This window comes from Anomaloglossus baeobatrachus, chromosome 2 (assembly GCF_048569485.1).
Source record: "Anomaloglossus baeobatrachus isolate aAnoBae1 chromosome 2, aAnoBae1.hap1, whole genome shotgun sequence".
Lineage (NCBI taxonomy): Eukaryota > Metazoa > Chordata > Amphibia > Anura > Aromobatidae > Anomaloglossus > Anomaloglossus baeobatrachus.
This window is the reverse complement of record NC_134354.1, coordinates 128,402,644-128,418,018: the sequence shown is the minus strand read 5'-3', so window position 1 is coordinate 128,418,018 and position 15,375 is coordinate 128,402,644. Positions and strand designations below refer to the sequence as shown.

The following is a 15,375-nucleotide window of genomic DNA, read 5'->3' as shown; positions in this document are numbered from 1 at the left end:
CTGTTGAATCAGATGTCTGTCTTCCTCATGATTGTGTAGCCTACTGAACCAGACTAAGGGACAATTTTAAATGCTTAGGAAGCCTTTGCAGGTGTTTTGTGGTAAATATTCAAATTTTCTGACTTTTGGCTTTTTATTGGCTGTAAGCCATAATCATCAACATTAACAGAAATAAACACTTGAAATAGATCACTCTGTGTGTAATGACTCTATATAATAAATGTGTTTCCCTTTTTGTATTGCATTACTGCAATAAAATTAAATTTTTGATGATACTCTAATTTATTGAGATGCACTTGTATGACGTTTTGATCCCTTGTTACAGCTTTTTTTGTGGTATTGCAGAGACAAAAAAACCCCACAATTTTAGCATTCTTTACTTTGTTTTTGTTTACAGTGAGTACCAATCATGTTATTTTTAGATTTTGATAAATCGGACTTTCCTGAACGCAGTGAAACCACATATGTTTTTTTCATCTTGTTTAAAACTTTATTTCTTACTTTTTACTGTTCTTGTTAGTTGCCTTATGGGACTTGAAGCTGCGATCATCTGATTGCTTGTGCTATATGCCACAGTATTACTGCATATAGTGAAAACTACAGTCTCCTGTGAAACCCGGCCAAGGGCAGGTTTCAAAGGAGTGCTGCTATGACAAGCATGGAGGTCTTCAGCAGACCTCCTGCTGTCATAGCAAACTATCAGTGAACCGCAGTCATGTCACAGGAACGCCAATCAGCACCCACATGCCTGCACGTGTTTAATCCCGCTATCAGACTTTGACAGTTGGATTTAACAGGTTAAATCCCACTGTCCACCAACGGTTGTCCACCCACGCTCTGTCCCACCCACGGTTATTAGAGGCAGGTCCTTGCTGTAATGTACAGCCATTACCTGCTGAGTATGGTGCGGGCTCACCCCATGAGACCGCTGCATATACCCGCTTCTAACTTGCACTGTACATGTACAATGGATGTCGTGAAGGGCAAAAATAAAGAAAATCGTCAACCCCTCTAAAGGATTTGCTGCTAACCTCTTGACTCCAGATATAACAGGTCACCTCCAAAGTTTTTTGTTAATCCAAACCCTGACAAGCTGTTTTACGCTCATGAGGGTGAACCTTCACATTACAAAGAAAAAAGGGTTTTAATATTTTGGCTCACCATTACTATATGCCTTACTACTCTATACGAATATACTGTACATAATACAAGGGGCTGGCTGGCAAATTAAATCTGATTATTATGTTCCCTGGTTTGTTTGTCTCTGTGTGATCAGTCGTAAGACATGCACACATACAATTCGCAGACATCAGTGCCGCCATAAGGGCTTTACTGCCATTACTCATGTATGGAACCCGGTGAGCAGAAGCAGAGAGGGTGGGGCTAGACTGGGTGAGGTATCCTGCACTTTATGCACGGCCTGGCAGACTGGGTGGCACGCTAGGGCCTGGGGTAATTACTTTGGTTTATTAAGCACTGGGGCCCCAGTTACAGCCGCAGCTACTTACATAGTATGGCTGCAGCAGAGGAGGCTGGCCATGTCTGACATCAGGGACGTCAGACACTGCCAGCCCGCCCTTTATTCCTAAACTGCCAGCACGCCCCGGACCATTACATCAAATTATATGCAGGGGTTGAGGGCCCAAAAGTGATGTAGTGCGTGTCCCGATCCACCCACATCCCCATCCCCCACCCATCCTATCTAACCTCCCATTCCCCATTCGACCTCACATTTGCCCACCCACCCACTACACTTCTTGTGCTCCCCTCCTTGCTCGTGCAACCAAGAGGTTGGAGACTGCCTCTGTCTGATGCCTGCCTGCAAACTACTAAATACTACCACAAGTTCAACCCTACTAACTGCTGCCTGTCTGCCTGCAATAAGTTTTATTTGCCCATCTTAAAGGGGATATTCTAGTAACCTAATACTTAAAAAAGAAAAAAACAGAATACAATAATCTGCAATCAGAAATGCAGATTGTAAAAATTATCTCAATCTGGTTTCAATTAGTTTAAAAAAATGTATGTGACAAATTCTCGTAAAGAAAAATAAATAAAGATACATTTTTAACAGGTAAGAGTAGAGAAGAGACCTGCCAAAAGAGTCTGTCTTATCGTGGTGACAATCACAGCTGTCATCAAGCTTGAAGTTAGTAATGGGTAAGGGTCTATGAGATACCCCCATTACTAATCGTAAGTAAAAATAAATAACACAAAGAACAATACTTCATTTAAAACAAAAAAACACCCTCTTTCTCCTATTTATTAACTCCCAAAACACCACTGCATGTCTCAAGTAATCCACAAACACGATGTTCCAGAATGATCACAGCTCTGCTACATCTGAGCTTGCAGTCTGTGGTCACATTAGAATATCTGACTTAGCAATGCAGCATTAGGGACACCCTCATGGAGCTGCAGCTGTAAAAGCAGTGATTTCAGGGAGTTCACCTAAGGTCACAGCTGGTGGTTCTCACTGTACCCCAGCTGTGAACTCTTCACTGGATTACCTCTACACTCTACACCTCAGGTGAACTCTATACCGGATTACCGGCTTAAGCTATGTGTGCACCTTGAATATTTGGTTGCAGAAATTTCTGCATCAAATCTGCATCTCCTGGCAGAAAAACATGTCAAAAACACATTAAAACCACATTGCATTTTTTGTGCATTTAGCTGCCAGAAGAAGCAGTTTACTGCAACAAATCACTGCACCAAATCTGCATCTCATGGCAGAAAAACACGTCAAAACCACATTGCATTTTTGGTGCATTTTTGTGCCAGGTTTTCTGACACCACGCTGTTTTTTGTTAAATTATTTATTTAAATAATTAACAAAATGGGATCCCTCATATTTTGATACACAGTCAAGATAATGCACATAGCGGCAGCTGGGGCTTGCAGCTTCCAGCTGTCTGCTTTATCTGCATTTGGTATCAAAATATGGGGGACCCTAAACCATTTTTTCCAAATATTTATTTTTTTTACACTCCACTTCGGGGACCCAGACAGCTTGTGTGCGGGCAACCAATCAGAGACATTGGCACGCTGGTAATCTGACTGCAAACAATCACAGATGCTGTCACAGAGGGTGGGCGATTGATGCAGTGAATTTTCATAAACTTTAATAATTGGACCTAGAAACTGTGTAACAGCCAGACATGAAACTTGGTAAGTATAATTGTCCTGCTTTAATCCACATTTTGCATCTTTTTTTTTAATCTTTACCCCCGGCGGCCAAACCTGAACAGTAACACGAACTTCCCTGAGAAGTCCATGTTCGGGGATTGGTGCACTGACACTAGGTGTCCGGTACAGACCCCCAACTTGACAGTTCAGGTTTGCCCATCACTAATTCTATCCATACATTGGGTTGACATATTTCTTCTAACTATACATTGTGTTAGCATGTTTCTTCCACCAAATTTTGGGTTGGCTTGTGTCTTCCAACCTTACATTGGGTTGGCATATTTCTTCTAACCTTACATTGGGTTGGCATATTTCTTCTAACCTTACATTGGGTTGGCATATTTCTTCTAACCTTACATTGGGTTGGCATATTTCTTCTAACCTTACATTGGGTTGGCATATTTCTTCCAACCTTACATTGGGTTGGCATATTTCTTCCAACCTTACATTGGGTTGGCATATTTCTTCCAACCTTACATTGGGTTGGCATATTTCTTCTAACCTTACATTGGGTTGGCATATTTCTTCTAACCTTACATTGGGTTGGCATATTTCTTCCAACCTTACATTGGGTTGGCATATTTCTTCCAACCTTACATTGGGTTGGCATATTTCTTCTAACCTTACATTGGGTTGGCATATTTCTTCTAACCTTACATTGGGTTGGCATATTTCTTCCAACCTTACATTGGGTTGGCATATTTCTTCTAACCTTACATTGGGTTGGCATATTTCTTCCAACCTTACATTGGGTTGGCATATTTCTTCCAACCTTACATTAGGTTGGCATATTTCCTCTAACTATATATTGAGTTGGCATCTTTTACACACAGCATGTAAAGCCCATATGTGTCACCTTCCATTCCACTGCATTGAGTCAGTGATTTGATTACATTTTTGTTACTTTGTATTCATTTACAATTCTAACATTCAAAATATTTATTGCTTGTAAACAGGAAAGTTTCTCACCTCCTCTGCAGCATCTTGGGAGCTGGTGAAGGAGAAAATGGTTGATGCAAGAAGAAAAATTAAGTAATTCTTCATGGTGAGACCTGTTAAAGACATTACAATAAAGATCAAAGGTGAACAACAGCCATAAATACATAATATTCTTTCATCATAATATACAATAAAGTGATGAGTATTTTAAGCCACTGTTTAAATAATAGACCACCATCCTATAGGATAACATATGCACTGATCCTGTAATAACTATATTAGGATGTGCTTTATAGTCGTGTTTCCAGCACATTTGAGGAAACAATAATAATGTGGCCAAGGCCAACCCTTTAATGATTTATTGATGATTATGGGCTTGGATACCCCTTGGACTTAACATGGTCTTATGAAGCTATGGAGGTGCCCTTGTTCTGTTATATTAGAAACTTTCTGGGCCCATAAAAATAATATATTTAAAACTTTTTATCAGAATATATAAGGCTGACATAATAGTGATTATAGTAATGTTAAAAAATAATCAATAGATTTAATGTCTAATACAGAAATCTTTATAATGCTGAAGAAATGAGACAAAATACATTAAAAAGTAATCTGTCACCAAACAATGAAAATACAACATTTTGTTTCATCCAATCTAAGGAAACAATGGCTGCTCATGTTGTTTTTTATTTTTGGATCATCATCTCAATGTTCCTATAAAAAGCTGGCCATACACACAAGAGGAAAGATGGTCAAACCTTTCCTATATTTTCCCATTGACAGATCTTAAGTGAGGAGAGAATGGTGGATTTGAATTGTTTTCTATTTTAGATGGTCAATCAAGAAACCTTACTAGATTCCTTTGTGTTAACTGTGATTCCATAATGCCCAAAATATATTAGGAGGACATCACATTCGTAAAGACCATTAAATGCCCCCTTCCATTGTGAACACCAACTGTGAAATAGTGTAGTCTTGGGATGAATATTCATAGCCAAATTTAAGCCAAAAGCTATTTTTCCACAGTCATCGGGGACCAGAAGCGGACAGTGGTGAGAAGAAGAGTGAGTGAACAGAGACAGGACTAGTTTCAAGATATCAGGGAGAGGTCGAGTGAGAGTACTCCAAAGAAACAGTAACCGGAGAATTGTCAGGAATAAGACCATGTAAATCATAACGGTGAAAAGGAAAATAAACTGTTCAAGTTTTGGGTTTTAAGAGTACTCCGGTGTCACATGATTGTCTACTGCATCTACTATGGAGACCAGCTGCGAAGTGTTGGACACCAACTCGAAGAAAATATTGTCAAACACCTCACCTGAAGACCTACACACTGACTCTCTCTGGTGAAGGAGTGCGGAGCATCCATGGCCCAGTGTCCATACCATCCTTCAACAGGATAAATGTTCAGCTTCCTGGACATCCACTGAAGTAAGTGGTGAGGTGGTGAAGAGGGGGTAGATTTACTGCGGAGCTTCCAGAACTCTTCTTTTTATTTAAAGAAGAGGTAAAATCGGAGGGAAAGGCAGGCAGGATGACGAAACTTTGAGAGGGGTGCACCCTGGTATAAGCTTGGGGTGAATAAATAATTTATTTAAAAAAAAATCTAATTAAGTAAATATTCAAATAAAGAAAGAATATATACTCATAGTGTAAGGCCACTTAACAGGTGGTTTGTATGTTTGGTTATTGGAAGTGGAAGAGGGGCAACATTTGCCATATCTGCCTAGGGCACCAAAACACCTTGTCCAGGCCCTGTTTAGGAGTTTTGACAATTGAATGTCAGTTTGGACAGTTAAAAAAAAGACAATGTTGCACCAATGCAGATTTTAATGGTCCTGAAATTTCTAAGGAAATGCATCTAATGGTAACACATCTCCTGCTTCTAAGCCCATTGAGTTTCTTCCAAAAAAATTTTAATGTGGACTTTCATTACATAAATTTACAAGGAGGATACAAAAAAGGATGACAATACCAATTTCTTAAGGATGGAATTAAGATCGCTTTTGAAGATTGTTTCCAACTTTCCTTCTGTTATACATGGGTAATGTAATACAAGGCAAATTAGTGTGAGCTCCTGGCAGCTATACAGAGGTGAAAAGAAAGATATATTGATCTTGTGCTTTCCTGCTGGAAATGAGTAAACAGCCAGAAAACAATAGAACAAATAGATTAAAAGCGAAACCTATACAGTTCTGGATATGAGAATACAAACTCTCCATAGACAATGACTTACAGATGTAATCGTTTTGTGGGTTCTGCTGAATAATGGATCTGATCAATATTCTTATTTTTTTTATCTGCGAACTTGTGAGACCATTAGACCCTCCTAGAAGTTGTCAGGTTTCTGTTTTGTTAAAATGCCAGAAAATAAATTGGTGAGACATTTATAGTAGTACAAATAAAGGTTGCCAATGCGGCAAAGTAAGAGGCGGAACTATGAGATTGCTGCATGTGGCGTATTCTATTACTTTTAAACTGGTTTTCCACCACTTTTATATTGATCACTTACCATCAGGATAGATCATCAATATAAGATCGGTATGGATCCAACACCTGACATCCCACAGGTCAACTGCTATCCCCTACAATGACGGCTGGATGTAAACAGTGTAAGGGAAGTATCAAGCGAACAGCAAAAGAGATGGGAAGGGAAACCCTGTGTCTGGGGAAGGAGGAGATGGTGACCCTCAACCAAACCTACCGCTGGTGTCTGGGGTTTTTACACACAAGTGTCTGTGCGTGGTAGTGCAGCTTGTAACTGGCTAAATTAAAATAGATATGTCAGATATCACAGTGGCTTTCAATCATTGTTGAGGTTCTAGGAGGAGGTGAAGGGAGCAGACTGAACCTTAAAGAGGACCTTTCAGGAGCTTTAGCATTTTAATCTGAATATATCATGAAAAAGCAGTTGCAGATCTCAATAAATTACAGTTTACATTTTTGCTTATTCCTCCCCTCTATTGCTCAGCTATTCGCTTGTAATTTTCAGGTTATAATTTATGATAAGAATCTCTGGTAATGTCAGTTGTGGTTATCTGGAAACATACTTTTTCCCCTGCATGACGTTGACCAATCATAAGCAGGAGGAATCATACTGGGGGAAAAAGAACAAGCCCCTAGATAAGCTCAGAGCAGGCTTTTTCCTGTCTGAGCCATAGACTTAAAGACAGGCCTTCTTTCAGCCCTGATCTCTGCGGGTCCTCTGTAGACTATACCAGAGCTGACTGTGATTGTAAACACTTCAATCTTTCATCTCAAAGCAGCCAGCATGGGGAAGAGAAAGTACTGACTGCAGAGAGATGAAATGTGAAAGTGTTTGTAATCACAATCCACCTTAGGCCTCTTTCACACGTCAGTGACTCTTGTACGTATGTGCTAGTTTTTATACGTACCAGAATCCCTGACATACGCAAGCCCATTATAATCAATGGGTCTGCTGATAAATCAGTGATTTTTCACTAACTGTGTCTTCGTGCGGCATACACGCGTGTCCGGGTTGCCACACGGAGATGTCTTTTTTTTTCTGGCATCACTGATGTCCCACGGACCACACTATGGTGTGGTCCGTGAAACATTTAACAGAACAACATGGACATTGAAAATAAAAAGCATTTTAAACTCACCTTCTCCAGTGCTGTTATTTCCAGCCTCTGCTGCCTTTGCTTCAGAGCCGGCTGCTTATTCTCATACATATTCATGTATGCAGGAACAGCCGACCCGGGAGTAGCTGCAGCGGGGGCGGAAACACAGCACAGCCAAAGAGTTCAGCACCACGGACAGTAGGAGCGGGGACAGGTGAGTATACGTCCATGTGCAATCACGGATAATGGAGCACGTATCACGGATTGCACATGGACAACCGACGTGTGCCGTGAATCACTGAACACAGAGGGACATAACCGTCTTTTACACATCAGTGAAAAACGTCTATGTTTTTCACTGACGTGTGAAACAGGCCTTACTGTATTCCCCCACCCCCACACTGACTGCAGAAAGCTAGAGGTGATAAATATCACAATCAATTTTGCTCCACTCTACACATTAGCTGTAGAGATCAGGGCTATCTATCTATCATTACATGTCTCACACAGGAGAATCCTGCTCTAAGCTCATCTAGGTTGATTGTCTTCTTTTTCAAGTACACGCCCCTAGAGGAGAATTTGTGGTCACATCCCATTGAACTTAAATTATAACCTACACTTTACAAACTAATACCTCGTCAACGGAGAAGAGAAATTACAAAATAAATGGCTTACTCAGTCCTTCAGCCATTATTGCATAATACGTATACCGGTAGCCAGTTTAACATGCAAAAACTTGAGAAATGTATTTCTTAAAAGCAAAGCATACTTTCACACAGATTTTACTTTTTTATTTTTTACTCTTGCGTCTTAAATGCTAAGCTAAGCAACCGTCTTCCTTCTTGTAAATAGTCTTCATTAAAAAATTTCATTTTGGTGCTGAAGAGTGTCTGTAAGTCTTATATCTGACTGGGCTGTAAAAATATTACAAAATCCAAGGGAGCTCCTGCTCCAGGTTCTGAAGACCCTGTTTGCATCTACCCTCTCTTCTTCCAGTTTTCATTCACACATCGTTGTGTCTCGGAATGTGATTCATGGACTGGCAGCTGGTCTCCTGTCTATGAGGCTGGCAAGTTTGGGTCAGGAAACTCTCAGCCTTTCCGTTATTCACAATCCGTACTCAAACCATGACACAAGGATGTGTGAATGTGTCCTTAGATATAGCAGTATGGAGGGGGTTGGGGTATACACAAGTCTGCAATGTGGACAGGAAAAAAACATGTTCAGTATCAGCAAAGTAAGATAGAACAAGCTATAAAAAAGGAGGAAATCACATAAAGAGCAAATACAGTAAGTACAGCATATAAGCTATGCTGATATATGATCTTATTAAAATAGTACTCTGGATACACAGACCTCACATCCAGCCTATATTACTGCAAGAGACACACAAATCTCACACCCATCCTGTATTACTGGGAGGGACACTCCGACAGCAGAAAACCTGGATCAGGATGTAAACTATATTCCAAGGGACCTGAAAATGAAAGAAGAGGAGCAGGCTGCGGGTCTACAAAGACATGAAGATTGCAGTCTGAAACAACTAAGATATTTACAAATCATTTTTTCAATGTCAAGGTGTCCATAGCCTTTAAGTCAGTTATACACTTAGGCGGGCTTTGCACGTTGCGACATCGCAAGCCGATGCTGCGATGTCGCACGTGATAGTCCCCGCCCCCGTCGCAGCAGCGATATCTTGTGATTCCTGGCGTAGCGAACATTATTGCTACGCCAGCTTCACATGCACTCACCTGTCCTGCGACGTCGCTGTGGCCGGCGTCCCGCTTCCTAAGGGGGAGGGTCGTACAACGTCACAGCGACGTCACACGGCATGCGGCCAATCAAAGCGGAGGGGCGGAGATGAGCAGGATGTAAACATCCCGCCCACCTTTTTCCTTTGTATAGCCACCAGAGGCAGGTAAGGTGATGTTCCTCGCTCCTGCGGCTTTATACACAGCGATGTGTGCTGCCGCAGGAACGAGGAACAACATCGTACCTGTTGCGGCAGCGTAATTATGAAAAAGTCGGCGCCTACACCGATGATATGATAACGACGCTTTTGCACTCGTTAATCGTATCATCTAGGATTTACACACTACGATGTTGAAAGTGACGCCGGATGTGCGTCACTTTCGATTTGACCCCACCGACATCGCACGTGCGATGTTGCAACGTGCAAAGCCGCCCTTAGACTAAAATGCACAATTTCCTTTACACAATTTTTATAGCTGGTTATTACATAACAATAAGCTGGAAAAATGAGAAAACTATTTTAGCTTAGGATGACAATGTTATACATGTAAAGAATAAAAAAAGTATTGGTAAAGTAGTGGGGGAGCAGAGATTGTTTGTAATTCTAGTGGATGGGGCAGAATGTTATTCAATGCTTTGTATTCACAAGCTAAAAATATGTAGAGTCCCCAGCGCTTGTTCCAAGCACATTTTCGGATCTCTCAAGGGTGAAATCCAACACATTGTAGAATATCTGACAAGAAGACGTTTTTGAGTGATTAGACGAAGTGAGTCAGAGTCACAGATAGGTCACATTTATGCAAGAATGTAGAAACCACTAGAGGTGTAACAAACTTTCACCTCCGTCTCTTAAGGTTTAGTTTCTTAGTTTGGCAAGTGTTCCACTTTTTGGGGCTTAAAGAAAATGAAAATATTTTGGTAGAATTAAATGCAGATAGTTCAACATTGCCTAAAAAATGAGTTATTCCATCACATGCAATCTCCTGTATCTTTTACATTAACAACATTAAATGGTATCAGCCGGAAATTCCCGATTTATATTTATTGCTGACTTTACAAGAGTGAGTGAGTACAAAAGTGAGAATTGTAGATCTGGAAAATTAATGTCATGTCTTACAGACATATCATTGATATACATGCAACTCTCTTATCCTGTTTCCATCCAAGGGTTTGTACCAGTGGTCTCCAACTAGACTGGAAGTGATGACATCCAGCTCTTCACTCACCGCTGAGGACAGTGATTGACTTTGTCAGTCAGTTGACTGGATCAGGGCATCATTACTGCTAGTCACTTGATCTTGTGGTCATCAGGGTTGTCAACTTTCCCAAAATTTCTGAAAAGTTCATTAAAGGGAACCTGTCAGTTGTAATATGTCCCCAGGACCACAAGCAGTCCTGGGTGCATATTACTAATTCCTGACTAGCAGTCCCAGCCTATAGTAGCATAGATAAAGAGACTGTAGAATAAGTATTTCTAAAGATCCCATATGATATGCTAATTAGGTCAGTGACTAGTTGCATGGGTGTTAGTTCCCTTGGCTAGTCGGCCCAATAAGCATGTAAGCACGTCCCTGTAGGTGTGCTAATGTTAGGGCCAGATGGACAGGTAGACCCTGGAGGTGGATCCACTGGGCCGAACTCCCGGATGAGGGAAAGGAGTCCGGTAGCCGGAGCACTGTAGGTAGCAGGACAGTCCGTGCACTGGGAGAAAATGGAGAAGTCCCTGGGACCACGAGGTCACTGATGGTGGTCCGGGTGACGGAGCTCAGGTTCGGAAGCCGTGATGGTGTCAGGCGGGGTCCGGAACCGTTGGAGCGAGATGACGGGTCACCGCAGGGATCCGAGATGGTACGGACTGTCAGGATGGCAGATGGACAGCGTTCGGGGTTCGAGGTACCGCAGAACCGGATGGCGATGCAGGATCGGCTCTAGAAGATAGAGAGGTAAGTATCTCACAAAACACAAGGAGACCTGACTCCTAGCTTGGGAAAACACGAAGAACAGGCCCCGCTCCCTTGGACATTAACCCCCTATATACCCTGTACCTATGTGCATCATTTCCTGTAATTTGACACTGGCCCTTTAAGAAAGGGTCAGTGACCGTTTGCGCGCCCTAATGCGCATGCGCGCGGCGCGGGTGCCAGAAGCCAGGGAAGGAAGCTGAGAGGAGGACGCAGGGGAGCCGGCCAGGACCTGGGAAGCCGTCGGACGCCGGGAGCGGAGACCAGGGGGCCTGGGAAGGACGGGCACCGGAGGTTGGAGAGCGGGGAGCATGGCAGGTGAGCCGGGGAGCGGAGCTGAGGACCCGGGGAGCGGAGCAGAGGACCCGGGGAGCGGAGCAGAGGACCTGGGGAGGGAAGCCAAGGACCCGGGGAGCGTGACAGTACCCCCCCCCCACGCCCCCCTCCCCGCAACCGGGACATGAAGGCACGGATCAGAGGAGTGCCCACGTTCTCCCTGGGCTCCCAGGACCTATCCTCAGGACCATACCCCTCCCAGTCCACCAGGAAGAACTGCCGACCACGTACGGTCTTCATGGCCACGATATCCCTTACCGCATAGATGTCGTCCTCAGCAATAGGAGGAGGAGCCGGGCTGGCGGCAGCGGAGAAGGGACCAAGGACAACCGGCTTGAGCAGAGAGACGTGGAAGGAGTTGGGTATTCTCATTGTGGCCGGGAGCTGAAGTTTGTAGGAAACCTCATTGATCTTGCCGAGGACTTTAAACGGCCCGATGTAGCGAGGTCCCAGCTTGTAGGATGGTATCTTCAGTCGGATCTACTTGGAAGCAAGCCAGACGAGATCTCCTGGAGAGAAACACGGAGGATCTAGGCGTCTCTTGTCCGCGTGTCTCTTCATCCGCAGGGTTGCCCGTGCAAGGGACGCCTTAACTGAGTCCCAAATGGTAGTAAAGTCACGGAGTACTGCATCAGCAGCAGGGATGTCCGAGGACGAGGATACAGGCAATGGGACAGACGGCTGAAGTCCGTAGACGACATGGAAGGGAGAACTGGAGGAGGACTCACTGACGTGGTGATTATGGGAGAATTCTGCCCAAGGAAGAAGCGTGGACCAATCGTCATGATGGGCGTTCACGTAGTGACGTAAGAAAGAGGTCAATATCTGATTGACCCTCTCCACTTGGCCATTAGACTGAGGATGGTAGGCAGATGAAAAGTCTAGAGTCACTCCCAGATGTTTGCAGAGAGCCCTCCAGAAGCGGGAGGTGAACTGAGTTCCTCTGTCGGACACTGTGTGATGGAAAGCCATGCAAGCGGAAGATGTGATGTATATAGGCGTCCGCGAGTTCCTGAGCAGAGGGCAGTCCAGCCATAGGAACGAAATGGGCCATTTTAGAGAATCGATCCACCACGACCCATATGACTGTGTGTCCGGAGGACAATGGCAAGTCCGTAATAAAGTCCATCGCTATATGCTGCCAGGGAACTGAGGGTATGGGCAGAGGCAGAAGACGGCCGGATGGCAGGTGTTTGGGTGTCTTGTTCCTGGCACAGGAGGAGCAGGCAGAGACAAAAGAGGCGACGTCCGTGCGCAGGGATGGCCACCAGTAATGACGTACAATAGCGCTCCATGTTTTCTTCTGACCTGCATGACCGGCTATTTTCGAGGCATGGCCCCAGTGTAACACTTTTTGCCTGTCAATCTCAGAGACATAGGTCTTCCCGGGCGGTATCTGGGCCAGGGTGACAGGAGCCACCGGAATAATCTTGCTTGGACAGATGATGGGTTGAGATGTCTCTTCCTCCTGTTCCATGGGCACGAAAGACCTAGACAAGGCATCAGCGCGTACATTCTTGTTTGCGGGTCGGAAATGAAGCTGGAAGTCGAACCGGGCAAAGAACAAGGACCACCTGGCTTGCCGTGGGTTCAGTCGCTGAGCAGTCCGCAGGTATTCCAGGTTTTTGTGGTCCGTGTAAACAATGACAGGGTACACTGCTCCTTCCAGAAGATAGCGCCATTCCTCCAGAGCCAGTTTGACCGCCAATAGCTCTCGGTCACCGATGGTGTAATTGCGTTCAGGCGCGGAGAAGCTCTTGGAGAAGAAACCGCACGTTACCATCTTCCCGGAGGAGGACTTCTGCATGAGCACTGCTCCGGCTCCCGAGGAGGAGGCATCCACCTCCAAGGTGAACTGGCGGTTTAACTCTGGACGGTGGAGTACAGGAGAGGAGGCAAAGGCTCGTTTTAGAGCGCCAAACGCGGCGTCGGCCGCAGGTGACCAGTCCTTTGGATTAGCCCCCTTCTTGGTCAAAGCGGAGAGAGGAGCAGTCAGAGCCGAGAAGTGAGGAATGAACTGGCGGTAATAGTTAGCGAATCCGAGAAAGCGTTGGATTGCCTTCAGTCCAGAAGGAGGAGGCCAGTTGAGAATGGAGGAGACCTTCTTGGGATCCATCTGCAGTCCGGTATCGGTGATGAGGTACCCCAGGAAGGGGAGAGAAGACTGTTCGAAGACGCACTTCTCGTACTTGGCGTACAGACGATTCTCTCTCAGTCGTTGTAGAACCAGTTGCACGTTCTCTCGGTGGGTCTGGAGGTCCGGAGAGAAGACAAGGATGTCGTCCAGATATACCACCACACAGACGTAGAGAAGGTCCCGAAACACATCGTTCACTAATTCTTGGAAGACAGCTGGTGCGTTACACAGGCCGAAGGGCATCACGCAGTATTCATAGTGCCCATCGCGAGTGTTGAACGCGGTCTTCCATTCATCCCCTGAGCGGATACGGACCAGGTTGTAGGCACCCCGAAGATCCAACTTGGTGAACACACGAGCTCCTCTGAGCCGATCAAACAATTCGGGGATGAGCGGCAGGGGGTACTTGTTTTTCACGGTGATTAGGTTCAATCCCCGGTAGTCTATACATGGGCGTAGGTCACCCTCTTTCTTCTTTACGAAGAAGAAGCCTGCTCCAGCAGGAGAGGAGGATCTCCGGATGAATCCCTTAGCCAGGCTCTCTGTGATGTACGTAGACATGGCCCTTGTTTCGGCTGGAGACAGTGGATATATCCGTCCTCGAGGTGGTGTAGTTCCCGGGAGCAGGTCAATGGCACAATCGTAAGGACGATGTGGCGGAAGTACTTCGGACTCCTTCTTGTCAAAGACGTCCACGAAGGACCAATAGGCTGAGGGCAGTCCCGGTAGGGACTCGGGAACCGGAGGTCGCCGGATGGGTTGTATGGTCTTCAGACACCTCTCATGGCAAGAAGGCCCCCATCGAGTAATATCACCAGTGCCCCAGCTGACTGAAGGCTCGTGTGTCCGCAACCAGGGAAGACCCAACAGAATTTGATGTGACATATGTGGGAGGACGTAGAGAGCGATGTTCTCGGTGTGCAGAGCACCGATACGCAGTTCAAGCGGCTTGGTGATCCAGGAGATGGTGTCAGAGAGCGGTCTCCCATCCACAGAGGCAATCAGGAGGGGCTTGTCGAGTGGAGTAACAGGCACCTGGTACTTGTCCACCGTGGCCTGCTGGATGAAATTGCCTGCTGCCCCAGAATCGAGGTACGCCTCAGCCGTAAACCGCGTCTCTCCCGTTGTTACTTGCACAGTCCATGTGACTGGGTCTGAGAGAGTCCCAGCACCTAGGGTGGCCTCTCCTACCAACCCTAGGCTTTGGAGTTTCCCGGCCTCTCTGGACAGGCGCGTAGCAGGTGTGTGCCCTCTCCGCAGTAAAAGCAGAGACCCTTGGCGAGCCGCTCTGCTCGACGTTGTTCAGACTGTCGCACAAGGTCGATCTGCATGGGCTCATGGACGGAGACACCAGAGGCCGTTGACTGGAGTACTGCGGGCTTCCGTGGAGGAGAGGAATGCCGTACGGGACGTCTCTCACGGGATACCTCTTTGGACCGCTCCTGAAAGCGTATGTCCACTCGAGTCGCTAGGGTAA

The 15,375-nt window shown here is 45.2% G+C and overlaps 1 protein-coding gene across 1 annotated transcript in view; it reads right to left on the bottom strand.

Moving 5' to 3' along the window:
- The window catches only part of SERPINF1 (serpin family F member 1), a 144,409-nt gene that overhangs the window by 76,208 nt on the left and 52,826 nt on the right, over positions 1-15,375 (bottom strand). Inside the window, exon 2 of the mRNA XM_075335335.1 lies at positions 4,159-4,241. Within this exon, the coding sequence (XP_075191450.1) occupies positions 4,159-4,233 (75 nt within the window). The 5' untranslated portion in view covers positions 4,234-4,241. The remainder of the gene's footprint in view (positions 1-4,158; positions 4,242-15,375) is intronic.